Source organism: Epinephelus lanceolatus, chromosome 19 (assembly GCF_041903045.1).
Source record: "Epinephelus lanceolatus isolate andai-2023 chromosome 19, ASM4190304v1, whole genome shotgun sequence".
Taxonomy (NCBI): domain Eukaryota; kingdom Metazoa; phylum Chordata; class Actinopteri; order Perciformes; family Serranidae; genus Epinephelus; species Epinephelus lanceolatus.
The window spans coordinates 22,006,098-22,026,065 of record NC_135752.1 but is presented as its reverse complement, the minus strand read 5'-3'; the positions used below and the strand labels follow the sequence as shown (position 1 = coordinate 22,026,065).

The 19,968-nt window shown below is 39.7% G+C and overlaps 2 protein-coding genes across 3 annotated transcripts in view; one reads left to right on the top strand and one right to left on the bottom strand.

Moving 5' to 3' along the window:
• The window catches only part of mrrf (mitochondrial ribosome recycling factor), a 29,405-nt gene extending 24,576 nt beyond the window's left edge, over positions 1–4,829 (bottom strand). Inside the window, exon 1 of the mRNA XM_033647694.2 lies at positions 4,711–4,829. The gene's annotated coding sequence lies outside the window, so the exon portion shown is untranslated. The remainder of the gene's footprint in view (positions 1–4,710) is intronic.
• Positions 4,830–4,975: 146 nt separating this feature from the next.
• rbm18 (RNA binding motif protein 18) lies at positions 4,976–19,968 on the top strand. 2 transcript variants are annotated; one of them, XM_033647109.2, is made up of 6 exons: positions 4,976–5,175; positions 6,300–6,413; positions 11,871–11,997; positions 12,992–13,072; positions 16,215–16,315; positions 19,023–19,968. In XM_033647109.2, exons 2-6 carry the CDS (start codon positions 6,307–6,309, stop codon positions 19,204–19,206), a joined length of 600 nt encoding a protein of 199 aa, XP_033503000.1. In that variant the 5' UTR covers positions 4,976–5,175; positions 6,300–6,306; the 3' UTR covers positions 19,207–19,968. The 2 variants fall into 2 exon arrangements, with proteins under 2 accessions (XP_033503000.1, XP_033502999.1); XM_033647108.2 differs by having other exon boundaries at positions 12,992–13,078.

Genomic DNA, 19,968 nt, shown 5'->3' with positions numbered 1-19,968 from the left:
TTTACAGCTCCATAACAGTACTTGCTAGTGGCTGCACAGTGCTACTTGCTGTGTAGGCTTCTGTTTTAGTGCAGCAAAAAAAAAAAAAAAAAGATTTATGGGAAATTTGCTGCAGGTGTGAAACTATTTTACAGTATATTATAAATTTTGTGGTATCAGATCGGCATAATGGCGAGCTCACTAAAACCTGATCCAGCAATTTAGGCAGTAACAGAGGCATTTCTGATAGTGGTATTGATATTGGAACAACCCTAAAAATATCAGCACCGGTTTGGAAATTTGAGTGTCAACACTGACTGCTGTATTATTTCTGAAAGCCTGACGATCAGTAATCTAGGAGTGACTTTTGACTCTCGTCTGATATTCCAGTCTCATATGACCATATCATTACCAAAACAGCATTTTTTCATCTTGGTAATATTGCTACAATCCACATTATTTTATCATTATGTGATGGTGAAACAATAATCCATGTAGACTTCATTACTGTAATGCCCCTTTCTCTGGTCTTCCTAGATGTGCTGCTACTAGAAGTCATCAGCTGGTTTAGAATTCTGCAGCCAGGATCTTGACAACAAATAGACAATCTGATCATATAACCCCCATTCTGGTCTCTCTTCAGTGGCTACGAGTGAAAGCTAGGGCTAATTTTACACTTATTCTTTAAGGCTTTAATTGCTGAAACTGTGACAATATTCACACAGCACTAAATGAGACAGATAAACCGTGAAAAAAAAAAATCACACTCCCCTGCCTACTCTATTGCCTTAATATTCATTCATATTAATAATGTGAATGAAAACAGCTGTAAAATGAGAAAGTTTGTGACCCACCCGCTATGTTGGAAACAGTTGACCAAAGTACCGAGCAGCACCCACCGGCCAAATCAACGTTCTCATTTTACAGCTATCATGTTTCTGAAAACATCTGAGGTGAGATATAGGCAATGCAGCAACAGAATCTTGATTTATATTTGATCAGCGCTGCTTCGTTTGACAGTTTGACCACAGTTCACGAGCAGTGATTGACATGATTGACAGCTGCGTTAGAGACACCTCAGCTCTGACTGCTTGTTTTCGATACGCTGTAGTCAATTCTAGCGAATGCCATTAGAAATAGTAGGAAACAGATTATCCATCTTATGTACTTCAGTCAGAATATAGTGACCGTTTCAACAAATATGACATAAGCATGTTAACATAGAAGTTTACAGCTGTAGGTTTAACCTATAAGGTCATACATGGACTTGAACCTCCTTACTCATCTGAGCTACTTACACTACACACCGGCACACCCATTCCACTCTCTCGCTGCTGGTCTTCTAGTCATTTCTTCAATTAACAAAAAATTAGTTGACTTCAGAGCATTTGCCTGCCATGCACCTTATCTCTGGAACACCCATTAAAGAAGCAACTTTAGTTGAAATCTTTAAATCAAGACTGAAAACCTACCTTTAGATACGTAATTACAGCCTGACCTAGAATTTAAGATTTAGTCAGGTCCATGACCTTTTCAGACATGAGGGTGTTTTAATGTGGTTTTATTTTAATATTTATTATTGATTTATTCAAACATACCCTAATATAGTTGTTTTATTTTAATCTTTATTATGTTTTATATTGAAACATTTCCTTTAACATTGATGTTTCCTGTACGTTTTATTCCACTGTAAAGTGTTTTGGGACCATGTCTCAAAGCAATTCTACACTTTTAATGTTTTTTTATTGAAAACTGATGCCACTGACTTTGAAATAGCAACATTTGATTGACTTTGACAGAATCACAAATTGTTCACAGATCAGCTGAGGGTACTGCTGGCATATTTATTAAAATGAAGTAATAGCTCCTATCAGCCAGTAGGAGGTAGGCCTACATCTTTTAATGATATTACAGTACTATCCTCTCTTTCTCATGACAACTGTCAAAAATATTAATTTAAAAAGACAAGCAGTGGAGAGTATGGAGAGTTACATTTTCCTATAAAAGGTCTATGTGTGATTTTAGACCATATAATTACAAGTACATATATACTGACTTGTAAATAATTAACATCAAAAATATCAGCCTGTTTTACTTTTAATAAACCTTAAGGATGTTAATAAAGTAGAAGTGTATCTAGGGTTGCAACTAACAGTTATTTTTATTATTGATTAACCTGCCGATGGATCTGACTCACAGCAGATATTCTGGCATGTCATAGCAGGAAAAGCACAGATGTAAATAATAACATTAATAATGGGTGCATTCCATTTAGGTGAGCTAGTTTAAGGGCTCTGGTATTGTGTTTGCTGGCTCACTGACCAGACGTATTGGAACTGAGCCATCGTTAACGAAATTTGTTTCACCTCTGTTTTTCCTGCTATAATAGGTCAAAATCACTGCACTCAGCTGTTCAGGCTGCGATACACAAAATTACACTTAAGTCACAAACATGCTTGTTCGCTTCCTCTTACACATAAATATACAGGCCAACACAAAGTCCGCGCTCAGCCCACGCACAGTTGTTTGGGCATTCCTGAAGGGGAACCTCCCGTTCAAAAACCACACAACAATACGAGACCAACCGCTCCTTTTCTATGGAATAACCACCTCCCACCTCGCAAACTGGCTCTCCACTGTGAACTGTGTCACTGAACCTCGGAGTACACACAAGCACAGACAAACTCTGAGATATCCAAGCCCACAGACACAAACACACACTAAAGCCGGTCTTTCACAGTCAGTGGCTGTGAAGAGCTCACAGTGTGCTGCGGCCTGACTGACATCCTCCTTTGTCTGGGCTGTGTTTATAACTGGGAGCTGCGAGAAAACCGCTGCATTAAAGACAGTGTGGTTACAAGTGAGAAGAACTTTCCCAAATGCATCATATTACTGAGATATTTTCTCAGTTGCGAAAAAAGAAAAACAAAATTCACTCAACTAGCAGCTGAAAAACTGAAGATTAAGTATGCTCATATGCATTAAGATGTATTTTTTCTTCACTGGACATGAATTTTATCTGAATAAAAAAGCAAATAAAGACTTCCCAGCATGTAAATTTTCTGATTATTATAAATATTATTTCTTCAACTGTTATATTCGATTCTGTCAAAATAATCTCTTTAGCTTTTGCTTTATATGCTCCACACTGCAAGGAATATAATACTTAATCGTTTTATTATATTACAACTGAAGTACATGTACTTATTTTGCCAGGAAAACAGACACTTTAGGGTTTCTTTTTAAAAATCATATCAGCACCAGCCTTAAATAACCCATCATGTGTCTTTTTATGTGTAACCGTAGATTGTGAACTCCTCCTCAGGTCACTTAAAGCCCCAAAATCCTAGACACATTACTGTTTTCAGTGTCCTCAATAGTTGCCATGGCCATGCCACAAGTCCCGGCTATTAATCCAAAATCAACCCCAGATAACAACCCGAAATCCAAACATATTCCAAAGGCAATATTTAGGCTACACTGTGAACCACCACTTTCAATACAAACCCATACCAGGCATCCACGGCTGGCAGGTTTCCTGACAAGCTGATATGATACAGGGCACTGTGGCGGACCAGATAGGCTCAGATGTGGGATGGTGACGGATGTCTTTAGAGTGGAAGTCAAGCAGAAAAAGTGAAGCACAGGTGTTCAGTGAGATACTGTAGCCTCATATCCTGTAGATTTTACACACAGCAGCAGCTGCAGACACACCTCTCCTCTGTCCAGTGGCAGAAGCCAGCTGGCGAGCCCGCATCATCTCTCCTTGGCACACTTTGCAGTATCTGATCATGCTCTGCTTGACTCTGCATCCTCAAACAAACAGTTCAAGCTAGGGCTCGAGTTACAATTACTTTGAATATCAGTACACCTCTCAATTATTTTTATGTTTGACAAATTAACTGTTTAGTTCGTAAGGAGCCCAAAAATGCTGACTAATGATGGCCTCACCTTCAGCAGCCCAAGGTCACCTGTTCAAACAGCTGTTTTTGTCCAGTAACCAGTTCCAAAACCCAAAGATATTCATATTACAATGCTATAATACCAAATAGGAGAGGCAAAATATCCTCTCTGGGATGTGCTTCATATTTTTGCTTGGTAAATTACTTGTTAATTGATTATAAAATTAATTTACACTTATTAATTGCCTAACGTTTACAGTGCAAGATCACACTATAGATGTCCTACTACAAGTTACTACTTGTGTACATTAGTCATCTGACTTGATGGACTGGTTCATGGTGCATCATGTGTCTGAAAACTGGAAATGACAGTTTAGTTTGAACTTTTAATCATCATACAGACCACTGAGACGAACATTAGCTTGGTAATTCCAGATGTAACAATCCAAACTGAGCAGATGTTTTAAAATATATCGATATCAGAGTGTGTCTTGGTTATAATTGCTAATTTTGTATTACATTCTGTCGTACACCAGGTTGGTTCTGTGCTGGATTTTGTCATTGATACTCTGGTAAAGCAGAGGACACGAGGCATTAAAGATAGTGAGTACACATATTAGATAACCGACTGATCCCAACACTGTATGTAAGTGAAGCTGTGTGAAGGTCGGTGTGTGAGCATGTAGCATTTGTTAGCCTTCTCCAGCACACACTACGGCCAAAAGCTAAGCACAAACCCTAACCACGTAGCGTACAATGCCGTTAATTTTAGCAACGACCCGGTAAAACACAACCGCTAACCGTAAATTACCCCAAACAGAATACTTACTTTCAGGTTTACAGTCTTTGTAGGAGCATGTTAGCTAAGGAAAAGCCACATTTGACATCTAGGTTGTCATCACCACGCGCCGGCACTGAGATGTCGGGTTGTGTGTTTGAATCTTTGCATTGGGTCTGCCAACAGGGCGGGGCTGCTTCTTGAAGAGAGACGGAGTCTCGAGAAGATAGACACGGGAGATGCCGAGTATCAAAACGAGCGCCTCCTCTCGACTCCACAGACAGTTAAACAAACTACAGCATCACCCTGCGCCTTTGTTGTGAGACGGTAGCAAGGCGACTGTTTATCCTTCGAGCTAGCTAACCTGCTCAGTTTCATAGGAGGAAAACCTAAAAATAGCTTGAGATGATTAGTATTACGTTTTGACATACCTGAATTATCCCGACGTGGGATCCGTAGCGAATTAAGTTGAAGAAGTCGGTCGCTATCAAAGAGGAAGTTTGACAGCTCGAGGAGGTAAAGTGATAACGGTTCTATCTATGCTAGCTAACTGCTAGCAATCTACTGCTCGTCCAAAACGGACTATTAACTGTTTAGTGAATATATTTAGTCAACTGATCTTAAACATTTCACCACCTGAATGACCGAGATTGTATTAATCTTACACACACGATTAAAATTAGTAAACAGAGCGCTCAGATCATTTTTAATCGATCAACCTGCGGGTAGCTAAGCTAACGTTAGCTAGTAGCAAGTCCACGCTCTCCATAAGAAACCTTGAGTTTTCTCGTTTTATTATCATTATTTTGAAGGACCAAGTGTTTGCCTTACACCGTGAATAAATGTTACCCAACCTACATGGATTCCCGATTCTATTTGAAATAACTGGAAAGGCTAAATATCCAAACTATACATGAAATTTGTGGACAAGGTATACTGACAGTGTGCTAGCATTATATAGACTGCTCCTTAAATGTGTTTGACCACATTTGAGTCACTGCTTTACACATGTATATACATAATATATACATACATTATATTTATAATGAGCGCACTGTTTGACATGTATGCTATGACACAATATTTTGGTTAAACTTCAAACAATATTCTTATTAAATACCAAAAAAGAGAAAGGAATCTGTCCAAGTGAACCAAGAAATTATAGATTTTTTGATTTATTGAAATGACCCTGTATAAATAGGTACTGTACTTACAGCTGATGTTAGCACTTTCTACATGTTATTAACACTGTGGATGTAGTATTAAGTGTTTGACCTACCCACACCACTTCTGTATTATAAAGGGCCAAATAAGAGTTTCAGTATAGTCTGAGAGTTGAATGTCTGTGTGTATTTGGACATACACTAAGTCAAATGGGTGGACAGATCTTTTCTGATAACTTTTCTTCATTTCCCAGATGTCCTCTGAACAGTCATGTAAGCCACAGTGCTTGGAGAGATATAGTTAGTTTAGTATAAGTCTAGTTTCTTTGTAAGGCAATATTTTCATGTTCTGCTTTTCTTAATGACTGCTGAGTATCTGACACAAATGCAAACACAAATGCAATGAAAAAAGTACACTTATTTCTGCCTTTTCTTTTTCTACCTATTTTTTCTGTCTTCTGTTCCTGCCTCCCACAGAGTACACATGTCGTCTGCGGCAGAGACAGTAGAAAATGCCTCCATCATGTCAGAGAGTGTGGCCCATGACGGAAACCGCTTGTGGATAGGCAATATCGATCCCAAAATTACAGAGTGAGTAAGGCCACCACTGGTTTCAGCCAGGCCCACACTTTACCCCCACATTTGGGAAGGATGTTCACCTCGATATTCACTTGCAGACCTGAAACAACCACTATGATGGTAGAACAATTTCACATCACATTATAAGAGAACAAAAGTTACTGCATTCAAAACCAAATCCGTATTTCACAGCAAACGTACAAATCTCCAGACTCAAACATGTAAACCACACAGCTGAATGAAAATCACGGTTAGTTTTTGATTTTGGAGCAGATGGATTTGAGGTTGCTGTGATGCAGTCCATGTTATGAACTGGGGGCATTGCTTTTTAACTTGCCTGGCTCTGCCTCACAGAGAGGCAACGCATTGTGTGTGCATATATGATTGATTAACTGTGTGCGTAGTGTGTGTGCGTCGCAGGCTGAGACTGAGCAGACAGGGCTGGGTGTGTGAAAGAGAGGCAGCGAGGCGTGGAGACCTGCTTTGCTAAGGAGCAGCCATCATTCCTCACTCACCTGCCCTGTTTACACTCTCTGTGTCAACTTGGAGCTGGCTGTGTGTCTGTGAGTGTGTGTGTATGTGAGCATGTGTAAGTACACAGTTGATGTTTAGATGGCAGCTGGTAGCGGTGCAGGCTACAACACACTGAGGTGTCTGTGTACATTATTAGTGTGTCTCACTTTACACGTCATAGGTACGTTGTTGCGTTTGTGTGTGCAACTAAGTTCCTGAATGTACTAAACTACAAATGTGAGTGTGGAGGGAACACCCCTACATATATTGTGATGGAGAGAAGGTCGTTTTGCTGGGTGAGGGGTGTGTTTGTGTGCCTGTGGGGGCTGCTGGAGAATGTATGGCCAGCAGCTCTGGTGGGCGTCTAGACAGGCGTTTCCTTCCCCTTTCCCTGCTCTGCTATACCTCTCCTTAAATAGCCCACTACTTCACAGTGTGGAGGGAAAACAAGAGAAATGCCCGTGGCCCCTGGTGCTGATTGGGAAGATTAATTAGCTCCTGGGTAGCATACGCAAGTACACCCTCTGTTTGTCCCGGGAAGCCAAACCAAAACTCAGTGCAACGGAGGAATGCAGACCTGAAATGCAAGGTGCTGAATATGAGAACATGAATAGTTAATAAAACCTTTTTTATCCGCAAAAGTTTTTTGATTATTAAACATTAAATTGTGTATTAGCTGGTTATTAGTCGGTTGCTAAGTCAATAAATCAAGACAAGAATTTGTAGTGTAATATTTCATTTATTTTGAAGATGTTTTCTGTGGTCGGTCAGGATGAAATATTAGATTGATTAGGGTGTGATGAGGCAAGAAAGCTGCACTTCCACTTGTGTAATGTGTCCTCTGTCTGAAATATGAATTTTGGCATGTGTGTTCATAATAATGATTATGACTGATCTCAGGTTTTCTAAGAAGGATAAAAGATTCCTGTAGGACTCATAGCCTTTTCCAAAAATCTATTCTACGCACGTGATTTTGAAAAACGAATCAAACTTTCCTCTTCTTCCATCCCTGTGTCGCAAACTTTATTTTTCTCCTGTTTCTGTGCAGGCAGCAACTCTATGATCAGAAAACTCTAATCCTCTTGCTACTTTAAATGCTCAGTAATAGCGATGGCATCCCAGATTTTCTCTCAGAGGTTAGATTAACATCCATCATAATATTCAGTTCGATTTTTTTCATCTTTCCTTGCACGGTGCACTGAGCAGAGACACAGCAGGTGTAACTGGAGCTTTCACCACATATTCATGTTTTTGTGCTTTTGGCTTTTCAGAGAGGGAATTTCTCATTAGTGGTAATCCATCACCGTCTCCCTCTTTGTTCTTTTTCTGGTCCTCTCCTTACATTTTAAATTGTGTACCTGGAAGGTCTTACAATTATCAGCTTACTCATACTGCAGGCGTAGACTTTATGAAATTGTGAAGAAATTGCAGACAGCTGCCTTGCCAGAAACTCCTCCTCTCTTAAAGTTATTCTCCTCTGACCTGCACTTTTCTGTACCAAACCTTTTGTCTTATCTTTTTCTGGACTGGACTCGCATCCGTCTTTTCCTTCCTTCCTCTTCTTTGCTTCCTAGCCCTTGTGTCTTTCCTACCTGGCTCCTCACCTCCTCTCTTCTTTTGGCTTCCCTGTCCTCTTCCTCCACCTTTCACCTTGCCATCAACATCCCCTCAATGAACTTTACTCCCCCTCTCCCCACCTTTCCTCTCCCTTTCCTCCCCCCCTCTCCTCCTTTTCCTCCGGGGGTTTTTACAGCCCCCAGGAGGAGCGATCCATTGTGGTTCAGCTCCACAGCATCCAAAAATGTTCTTAGAGTGTCTCTCACATTTACAAATATGCACAAACATACATTTATGTGAATATATAATAATATGTAATATTCAGTGCATTACAACCTTTTTAGGGTTTTTGCATTGACTTAGATAGCTGTCTTCCTTATTTCCTGATCAATGTTGCAGAGGGTTAGAGGTGCACAAAGTGTGAAGGCAAGGTATTTGTGTCTAAGAGTGCAGAAAAGAGTTAATAATATGATAACTCTTACCAGATCGTCACTGTAAATGAGCCTGCTGCTGACAGAGCCCCCTTCACATGGGAGGCCTACAGGGTGTTGTCTGGGAACAGCAGAAACTCTCTTTGGCCTAAAGCCCTCCAGGGAGTCATAGAAGGGTGGAAGACATTAGCACAACCTGTAGCAAAGACGCACGGTTCACCCTCCGCATCCCACGTCGAGTCCCATTCTTACACATAAATGCACGCGTGCTCATTAACGTCATACAGTCATCTGTGTGTCGACGGGATGAACAATAACAAACGACAAAACAATAAAAGACTGAAACAACTCCTATTGAACAGTTATAATAAAACACCTGGGGTCACTGTGAGGGCTGGACTGTCACACAAGGTAAGAGCACTCGAAACAAAAACACAGGAAGATGGTTATTGATTTTCTTTTGTTTGTGCGTTTTCGGTTTTGTTTTTGTTGTTGCTGTTTATGGTCTGAAGAGATTTTGACCCGTGACTGTAGGAAAAGCACGTGGTTTAAATGAAGTTGGAGATGGCTGCTTCAGTTTCACAATCCTGGTGTTGTGCACGCTGGCTTACTGTCCTGACTTACTGGGACACTTAAATATATAACAGAGCCATCATTGATGTTATTACCAACACCTGTGCTTTTCCTACAAGGACAAGTCAGAAATGTCTGCAGGGAAAAGGGCTTATTACCAGATGCGTTGATCAAACGATGCCCACCAGTTATATTAATTAATTTGGGCAGTGAGATATGACCAAACTGTTCTGCCAAAGAACAATCAGGAGTTTTTTTTTGTTTTTCTTCTGTAATCTATTGTTTTTACTTAACAAGGTTCTTCACATGTGGTTTCAGAGACTAATCAATCACAAAGACGCTGTGTGCTGTTAATGAACTGTGTCTGGTGGAGGAGTTTGCCCAGTAGAGGGACACCAGACTCACATAATATTAGCGTTTCATTCATTTTTGGGCAAAACTGCCAAAAATTTACTGCTTTCTGCTTCTCAGATGTGAAAATTTGCTGGGTCTCTTACTACTCTACAACATTAAGTTGAATGTTTTATTTGAAAACCAGACAAAACAAGCTGTTTTTAATACATCAACTTGAGTCTTGGGAAATTACAGTGAAACATTATTCACAATTTTCTGGCAGACCAAACAATTAGCAACAGACCGATCTGACTTTTTCAGTCCAATACTGAGCTTTGAGTATTTGCCAATACCGAGTACTGATCTTAAACCAGTGTTTAGATAATAACCTGTGTGCCTCACTGTGTGACACTGATTCTTTTATATGTAAGAAAACATCAGGCCTAACTTAAACATTGCTTTCCTAACTTTGTAAAACAAATGAATACATATATAGAAATGTATTTAATTGTTATTTATTATTAAAATAATAAATTTTGCACCAGGATTGTTTTTTTTTTTACTTTCTTTTTATATTTGAAATGCAATGTTACGATATCCTTTGTAAATGCAGATAATTATATGAACAGTAAACAAGACAAATACATCAGTAAGAAAATAATAATAATATTAATAATAATAAAAATAAAAAGACCTACACCCACATATAAAAAAGGAAGGTTGCAAAAATAATGAATATCACAAATAAAGCCCCTCACCCTCATATTCATTTCTAGAGATAAAGAGAGGTAGCGATAAAGACTAAAATGAAATAAAACAGAGTAAATGCTTGTAGCAATTTGGCTTTACAAATTACATGTTACAGTGCGATATCTGGACAACGAGCACTAGAATTTTAGTAAAAAAAAAAAAAAAAATCAAAATTAAAGTGATTACAATTCAAGTGTAAACCTTTGAAATGCAGCAACAAATTGATCTAAACAACAGTAATCAAAATTCCAGTATAAAACAATTCAAATGCATAAAATGTGAACGTAATGTAGTCTACCAGTCTGATACACGTGTGGGTGTGTGTACGCATGATGTGCACGCACGTGTAATCAGATGTAAACATAGAAATGAATTGAGTAGATTGGCTCCATTATCACTGATACCTGATCCAGCTATTTGAGCCAGTATCTCCATGATATCTGTATCAGTGCATCCATACAAACAGTTAATCGGTTAATTAAAAGTAAGATCGATAATTAAGATAGTAGTTGCAGACACACATTGTATCGCCCACCAGATTAAAGAACAGGCCTCAGACAATGCCTAATTCTGCACGCTCAAAAATAAAAAATATTGCATATATAAATCCTTACACAAGAGCTTTGACAAAAAAAAAAGCACCTGCTGCTCAGCATGCGTTGGAAACATTCAATCAGCACCTGGGTATTTGCAGCAATACAGCAGTGCATATAGTCTACAGGTGGCCCTGAACTCGTTGCTCTTTTCCACACTGTCAGAAGACAGATTTTTCCCATGGCTGCTAGCAGTCAGTAACACGCAAACCTGCAAATCCTCACACATGCTGCATAGCTCTTCAGTGACAACATATCTATGTTCACTCGCAGTCCAACAGTCCCAGGCAGCTCCGTGCAGTGAGTGGATGTTGTTTGTGCAGACCTCGGTGCTCAGGGGGGATTTGAGGCTTCCTCTTTTTTATTCCCTCATTGTCTGCTACTGTATCCTCAGCATTGTCTCAATGAGAGATTTACTGTCACTGGGCTGCCACACCAGCTGGCCCGCTGCTAAAAAGGTGTCAGGGAGAGAAAGCTGTCATTCTCATTAGCCCCACCTGACAGATTCACAGACTGTGGGGTGAAAAATACAATATGGAGCAGATCCATGTGGCTGTTTTCAAGATAAGAATAATAAGAATAGGTCTTATGTGTGTCTGAATAAAAGTTAAAAAATAAATGTTTTTTAAGAATCCTTTACTGAACACATACAAAAAAATAAATGTGCTGTTTTTCTGTACATTTATTGTGCTCTTTTCCACACAATCCTTTCTTGGCAGGTATCACTTGGTGAAGTTGTTGGAGAAGTTTGGAAATGTGAAACAGTTTGACTTCCTGTTTCATAAGTCTGGGCCTTTGGAGGGACAGCCACGGGGATACTGCTTTGTCAACTTCAACACCAGAGAGGTACGTGCAAGATTTATATTTTTAAAATGATTTATATTTGATTTTAATTTAAATTATTTTTTGCCACAGTATGTAACTTTGTAAATTAATAGTACAAACTCAGATAGTACAAACTCCTCTAAGTGTTTCAATGATTTTGTTATCTGAAGTAATATTAATCTCTAAACAAAGATCACTAAGAATCTCATTTTAATTGCTTTTATTGACAATTTTAATCCGCAATCTCTCATCTTTGGCAGTAAAATGAATATTGGATCAGCACAGATGTTACATATTAAAGAATATATCAATCATTGCACATTCACTCCTACAGTCATATATATTTTAACAAAGAAGTTTATTGAGTGTAGTAACACTCCCCGTACTCAAATGGCCTCACAAAACTTTATTAGCCGTCTTTAAGCAGTCAGGACCTGACTGTGTCACACTGAAGCGGACCACATTTCTATAAAAAGGACTTAAAAGGGGGCCGCTCAGCTCCACAGGTTCAGCAGGCAGTATTTGTTTTGGAGTGAGCCTGGGGATCATGATAAGCATCTTGTTTCACAGCTAGTGTCTATCAGTGGGATATGAAGCCCTCCCAAAAGGATTATACAGCGGAAATGTGTGTTTATCTTACACACTCACACACACACACACACACACACACACACACAGAAGTACTTCATTAATATAATTTAGCATCAAAGCCTCTTACTCATTTGATTAGACTAAACTACTTTTTCCTCACACTGCCTCTCAAACATACAACACACACACACATGCACATATTAGTTAGGGTCTATGTGCAGGCAGAGTGGTGCATCATCAACTATTATTGTTTCTGCCATCTCTCTATTGTGAGGACTAATTATTTAAAGAGTCGGGTGCAATCATGAAGGCTGATTTTTAATCATAATTGTAAAAAAAAAAAAAAAAAAAAAATCTGTTCCTCTTCCTTTCTCTCCTTTCCTCTTCCTCCTGTTCCCCTCTGTGTTTGTGTGACTGTCTGTAGGAGGCAGAGAGGGCGATCCAGTGTTTAAATGGGAAGCTAGCTTTGTCCAAGAAGCTTGTCGTGCGCTGGGCGCACGCACAGGTGAGGGTAAGTGTCAAACTCAGTTCCTTTTAATAAGATGGAAAAGCTTATACATCCTGTTGGCTCCGTGGAGTAAGGCTCATCCATCACATGTATATATGACATTGTGATTGTGGCTGCAGTGCGACGAATCAAATATACTGTATGGGTGTGCATTAAGAAAATGCTATCATTGACTTGCAGAGATATATATAAAAAAGTAATTAATGTCCCTGTTGCCATGGACAGAAACAAAGCTTAGAAGAATAGAGAAATAACCAGTAATTTCCATGATGGGTAAATGAGTTTCAATCTGAGTTGTAAAGATTATAAGCATCTGCTGATTTAAAATTCTAGGTTACTTCTACAGTAGCCAGTTTATGGGGAGCAGTGAGATCCCAGCACAACCTCTGCCTGTCTCTTAACAATAGACCACCTACTGGCAATGGGTGAAGGGATATCCTGTATAGAGACGAATCACGCCCTATACACACACACACACACATAGTAGAAGGAGGTCAGGGTCAATGCTGCCGCCTCTAAGACAACACGTAGTAGGATAAATCTGCTCATTGTAACTGGGCTCGATCCACCATTCCAACCAAAAATAGCTTTGGTTATTTATACCATCATAAACCTCAAAATTTATTTTGTTTATACCCCAAAATTAATACCAGTCTGTGTAGCTGTGTCACAGGGCAACTCAAATGCAATTAAGTTATAACTACTTAACTCACAGTGCTCTTCCTTTACACTTGCCAGTGACCTCAGTTCATTTTTACTACGAATTTTTTTTACCTAAATTCAGCGCTCTATCAAGAGTAGTACCTGGATTTAATAGACTTTTCTTTGCAACTCAACAGCCAGAGGAGGTTTTGCTGCATCACTGAGCTGCACCATGTTTCTATCTTGCATGTTTTATCTGCAGGTTAAGGTGTGTTAAGATTAAACTGTACTTTTATTTGAGGAAGTTGGTTTCTTTCTGTCTTTACAAGTGCGTCACATACTGGAAGAAGTGTTCGGCCTCCATTTATGACATTTTAAAGTTTAGCATGCAATTCTGGAGAAAGATAGTTGATAGTTGAGTCTCATTCTCAGGTCATCAAATGCAGATGCAGCTTGTCAACCTGGGAATGACACTCAACAATCAACTATCTTTCTGTAGACATGCATACTAAACCTTTAGGCACATAGCAGCCGATTTACAGCTCTGTGCAGCAGAAAGTGTTGCACTGTGCTAGTGTTTTTTCTAGCTGCTGAACAAAGGAGTGGCAGGATTTGCACATGTGTCTTGTAGGATTCAACATTTGGTTTTGTTGTACAAGCTAGTGAAAAATCAGTGTTACAGTTTTGGGCACAGCCTTGATTTTAAAGCATGCTTGGATTCAGTGCACGGCTAAAGTGATGTTACAGACACATCAGCCAGATATGAGCAAAGCTGCACCACAAGAATTTGATTCTGCTCAGCTGCTCAGCAACCTCTCTGGTCAGTGTCAACAAACCAGAGATGAATATATCAATCAAAATTATCCTCACATTGTCGCACACACCCTGCGATTGTTCTGCCTCTTCATATAAAACAGGATTTTACAGTGTAATCTTTATTGCACAAGTAAGATTTGAGCAACTTTCCACCAGTGGGGCCAGCTCAGGTCCAGTTGAATGTGATTTATTTTTTTAGCAAGAGTGTCTTTCCAACACAGAAGTGACGTGCTGGGATAAATGAGTCAGAGACGGTCAGCGTTGGAAGTTGTTGTCTCACTTCCAGGCTTCCATCTTGACTTTATTACTTAGCTTTGAGAGGGAGGAAATCACGTTGATGAACGTTTATTGAAGTGTTTCTCCTAAATTCTTAACAAACACCCGTGGCTTTTCAAATCTGCTCTTTCAACAGTTATAGAAATTTGTTTTAATTCATTACTCTATTATTCTGTATTTATTAATATGCAGTTTAGCCAAGTTGTTTGTTATGCATGTGACATCACTGACCCAAAAAATACTCTAAACCTTTCTGTGACTGTATCCATAATGAGCTGTAACACATTCAACACATATTTTAATCCATAATCAAGCTCTTAATGCTTAAATAACTGTGATTATTATCATGTAGGCCATTTAAAATCATAAATGCAACTATTGGAACAATTAAAACATTTAAACATTCCCATAGCTCAAGCTTTGGCTCTTGTACAGAGTCAGTATGGCCTGATTGGCTCTATTCGGATCTATATGCATTCCAGCTACATGCCTTTAGAAATAGGTGGAAGGGAAGGGTCCTGGCTGGTGGAATGGTCATTGTTTTAGACCTATTCTTGGCTATACATGTTATTTATTTCTTGGGACAGTATGTAAAACTGTGTGTGTGCCTTTTGTGCATTTATGTAACTTGATTCAGCACCATTCACACCCTCTCTGAGCATCACATTCCTGCAAACGGCTGCTGCTGCACCAAGCGCCAGGGGTTTTCTCTCGCCCATCATGTGACTGTTGTTTTGCTTTTTTGTCTTCTTTTTTTTTCTTCCCAGGTTTCAAGAGTTCTGTGTTGGCTGGTGGAGATGTTTGGAAGGTGGTTTTGAAAGGAATGAGTGCGGACGTTGGTTGTTGCTCTTCAGCTGCTCCCCTCTTTATCCTCCCTCGTGCCTTAGGGTGTGATTATGAGCTGGACGCATAGTCCCGCTTGGTTACTGTCTGTTTGGGCAGACACAAACAAAATCAATACTTGAGTTTAATAATGTTGAACTTTGTGGGAGGAAGCAGAAGTTGGCTCTTCAGAGAATGGCTGTCAGTGTTTATTAGGAGGGCTGATGGTTTCTAAGTGTCTGCTTTACAGGATTTTTTTCTGATTATCTGTCTTTTTCTCTGCTTGTTATGTGGTCCTGTTCAAACTGGGCACTAAAATATTTCTAAATGCAGGTGTGATTGTACCCAAAATGTCTGATCACTTTGACAGTATTGTCTTTAGTAAGTCTAGAGAAACTCATGTGATGCACTAAGCAAATATTTTGTGTTTAGCTGAGTAATAACCACGTGTCCCTGCACAAGAGCCTTATCTTGCTTCTACCTGTTATTTTACCCCTTTGTCTCTCTCCATCTGTCTGTCCATCCATGTTTCCATCACTGTTTGTGTGGGTCATTTTGTTTTGGCCACATGTCTCATCCATAGAGGTTTGAAGGTTTCCGTAACGACAAGACGATGCCTCCGAGCCTGGAGCCGTCGTGCAGCGGGGCGGCAGAGGATGGACCCGTAACTACCAACCACCTCAGGTTGGTATCAGAGACACACAGCATCTTGGTGTCAGTCAGACACTTTTGTCTACCATTTGTTTTGTTTTGTTTTGTTTTAGATAAAGCTGCAATGATTAATCGATTAGTTGTCAGCTATTAAAGCATTCGCCAACTAATTTGATAAGCAGTTAATCAGTTTCAGTAAGTTTTTAAGAAAAAAAATCAAAGTTTTCTGATTCCAGCTGAGTAATTAAACTGAGTATCTCTGGGTTGTGGACAAAACCAGACTTTGGAGGAAGTCATCTCGGGCTTTGTGGAAACATTGATCAACATTTTTCACCGTTTTCTCACATTTTATAGACCAAACAACTGATTGATTAATGATCGGCAAATTAATCGGCAATGAAAATAATTGTTAGTTGCAGTTTGGTGTTAGAGTATATCCGAACTAAACCAGCTAAATCTATAATTTTTTTTTACCCACTGTGTTATTTTTCTGCCCACATTAAGTCATTAGCTGGGCCCTGAATTGGTAAATCTGAAAACAGTGGCCTTGCATTTTAGTGCGGACGAGGAATACTATGGACAACAATGATGTAATCCTGCTCAGACAAAATGGAAACCCATGTGGCAGTAATGTGAAGAAGCCAACTTTTTTCTAATCACTATTTGCTTTGGTTAGCAGTAGCTTTTCTGAGCCACGATTGAATCTTTATTTTATGTTTGTTTAGAAAACAGAACCATTAAATATGTTAATGAACTACTGTCATTTATGCTATATTAAAAAACAGTTAATGTGTGGAGAGCATGGCGACAACAGAGGTTTAACCAGCTGAGACTGAGCGGACAATCGAGTCTGTGTCCCACTCCTCATGAGATGTTTGATGTTATTGGATGCAAACTGAAGGAGGAAGAAGGATGCATTTACCCATTTTCATTTTGTTTTGGTGTTTTTGTTTGTATGTAGATCTTCAAGTCAATTGTATTTATTTACCCCTATATTCCAAATCAAAATTTGCCTAAGGGGGCTTTACAGTCTGTACAGCATATGACACCCTCTATCCTTAGACCCTCGCAGTGGATAAGGAAACATCAGGAAGACCAACTGAGGAGGGATCCCTCAGACTTGCAATAGAATCATCTGAAAATGCTATTATGGATGGATGTTGTTGTCACACAAAAATCACATTTTCAGATTTAGTCAGCTCAGTGTGGACATTGTTTGTGGTCGTTTTAGAGGCTACCCTAAAAAAAAACATCCATTTAAAGTGGTTTTTCATCGCAAGAAAGAGCGTCTTTTCATAAAACTAGACTGCCTATGCAGTAGAAAGACACAAATACTTTAAAAATTGGTGCCACATGACCAGAGAAAACGGGAAAATGTCTGAGGCACTTGCACCGGACCAATAAACGCTGCCACTGGGAGGTGACGTAATGCTAATTGCTCAGTCTGAAATCAATATGGCAGAGGGCTGGCAACAAATGATCTCACATTATAGTTAAACAGTAAGCTAAAATATGTTTCTGAAAAGGCAGTGGCAGAATCTTGGTTCATATTTTGTCAGAACTGCTTAGTTAATTAGTATTTTTGACCTCACAGTACAGGAAACAATATGGCACCCGCTTCCTGTTCACAAACTTTCAAATTACAGCCAATCAGTACACTAAAATTTGTTACTGAAAACATTTAAAGCGAGAAATGGGCAACGCAGTGACAGAATCTTGGTTTATTTTTGAGATGTCTCTCTCTCAATCCACTTCGGTACTCTTTGTGTCCGTGATGGCAAGCACAATGATGAGCAGGAAGATCTGGGCGCTGGTAAGATGGAGGGAAGTTTACCATTGTTCATTTACACATACTACTGTCATTGTTATCACACAGAGCTGGTTGAAAATTGGCAAAGTATCCCTTTAACTCAAGCTTGGTCCTGAAACTATTATTATTGGAGAGCTTGTGGGCTTGTTGGTTTCATGTTGAGTTCATCTGAGTACAACTGGGCCAACACTTCAGCTCAAAAAAATGTTAAAGTCCTGTTAAAGCCATTTCTAACATGTTCCATTATTGTGGCTACCCTCGCAGCCTACATTCACATATACACATACACTGTAACTACACCAGTCAAATGAAGCACTTAAGTCTGTAACAGGCCTCTCATGCTCACAGTTTCAACTCTTCCTGAGACAGTCCAGTGTGTGTAGCAAGTTATCAGCGATCAGGATCCTTCTCAGAAAAGTCCCAACACTACGGTTCTAGTGTAAACTTCAAAATCACTCTCTCCACACAGCACGAAAGAGGAAGTATAAACACTCTTTCCACCCGTTTTTCCTCTGATGCCCCCTCTAGACTTCCTCTCTGCTGCTTTTTAGATACTTCTCACGCTCACTCTTCTTTTCACCTGCACTGTAATTTGTTTCTCACTTGCTCCTTCAAATTGTGTTTCACCATTTAAATTTTCTTCCATGTCAAATGGAGCACAAGCATACATGCTCCATTTTTCTGCATCTGTCCCTCCCATTACTAAGAGTGCTAATACTCCTCTCCTTTTCCCCCCTCAGCCAAGAGCCAAGATCTGTCCATCACTTAGTTCGCCCATCAGCACCAGCACTGGTATTTCCCCCTCAGCCTCGCCGCTAACATCTCCTCTCTCTCTCTCTCTCTGTCTCTCTCTCTCTCTCTCTCTGTCTCTCTCTCTCTCTCTCTCTCTCTCTCTCTCTCTCCCCCCCCCCATGCTTTTTCCTCCTCTAGTACGAGTGCTAAGATCCGCGCCATTGAGGCCAAGCTCCAGATGATGGAGGAGAATCCAGATGATGACTACTCGGGCCCATCGGCATACGTTTACAACAAACCGCCAGAGAGGAAACGCTGGGAGCCCTACTCTAAATCACACCACAATAACCAGAGCAGGCCCTTCCGCAAGTTTAGGAGATGACCCATCCTCCCACTCACTCTGGAGACCCCCCTCCCCTCCTTCCCTCACACACCTCAGCCACCACCTACACACAAACAGACTCTACACTAGATACTATAAAGACTATACACATCCTATCTGGGAATTTTGACAATACTTTGAAGATGCGGACTCTTTGGGGTGTAATCACAGCAATCACGGACAGGAACCAAAAGTGGTTTTTAGTTCTTCTTGGGTTCTAGTTATGAGTTATTATCCAGTCTTAACATATGCCCCGTACCTGACCGCTGTGCAGGTTGGATCCCTTATCAGTCTGCTTTCTCACTTTTGCAGAGATGTAATGCAGGTGAATCATCCAGCTGTGAGCCACATGATGCACAGCTGCCCAGGAAAGAGAAATGTTATTATTAAAGAGTCTAAATGCAGAGTCGCTTATTGTATTTGACATGTGTTTTTACTTTGAGATCATTTTATTTAAAGGTGAAATTCAGTTTGTTTGTTCATGCGAGACTTCACTGAAGAGGGAGAAACACACAGATTCGTACCAGGTTTGTATTAAGGGAGTTCAAATGATAAGCCACTCAGCGACACTTACTGTAAGTTGCAGTATTTTTGTGTGATGTTGCTCTTTTTCTTAATAGTTTGCTTTTTTTTTTTAAATTCCAATTTTGATACGACTGCAGTCAGATCCTTTTTACTGACTTTATGTGGTGTGTAGTTTTGGTATTTCCCTTATTACAGTCTCTTTATTTTAATTTTTCAATTAAAGGCTGTTAAATATCA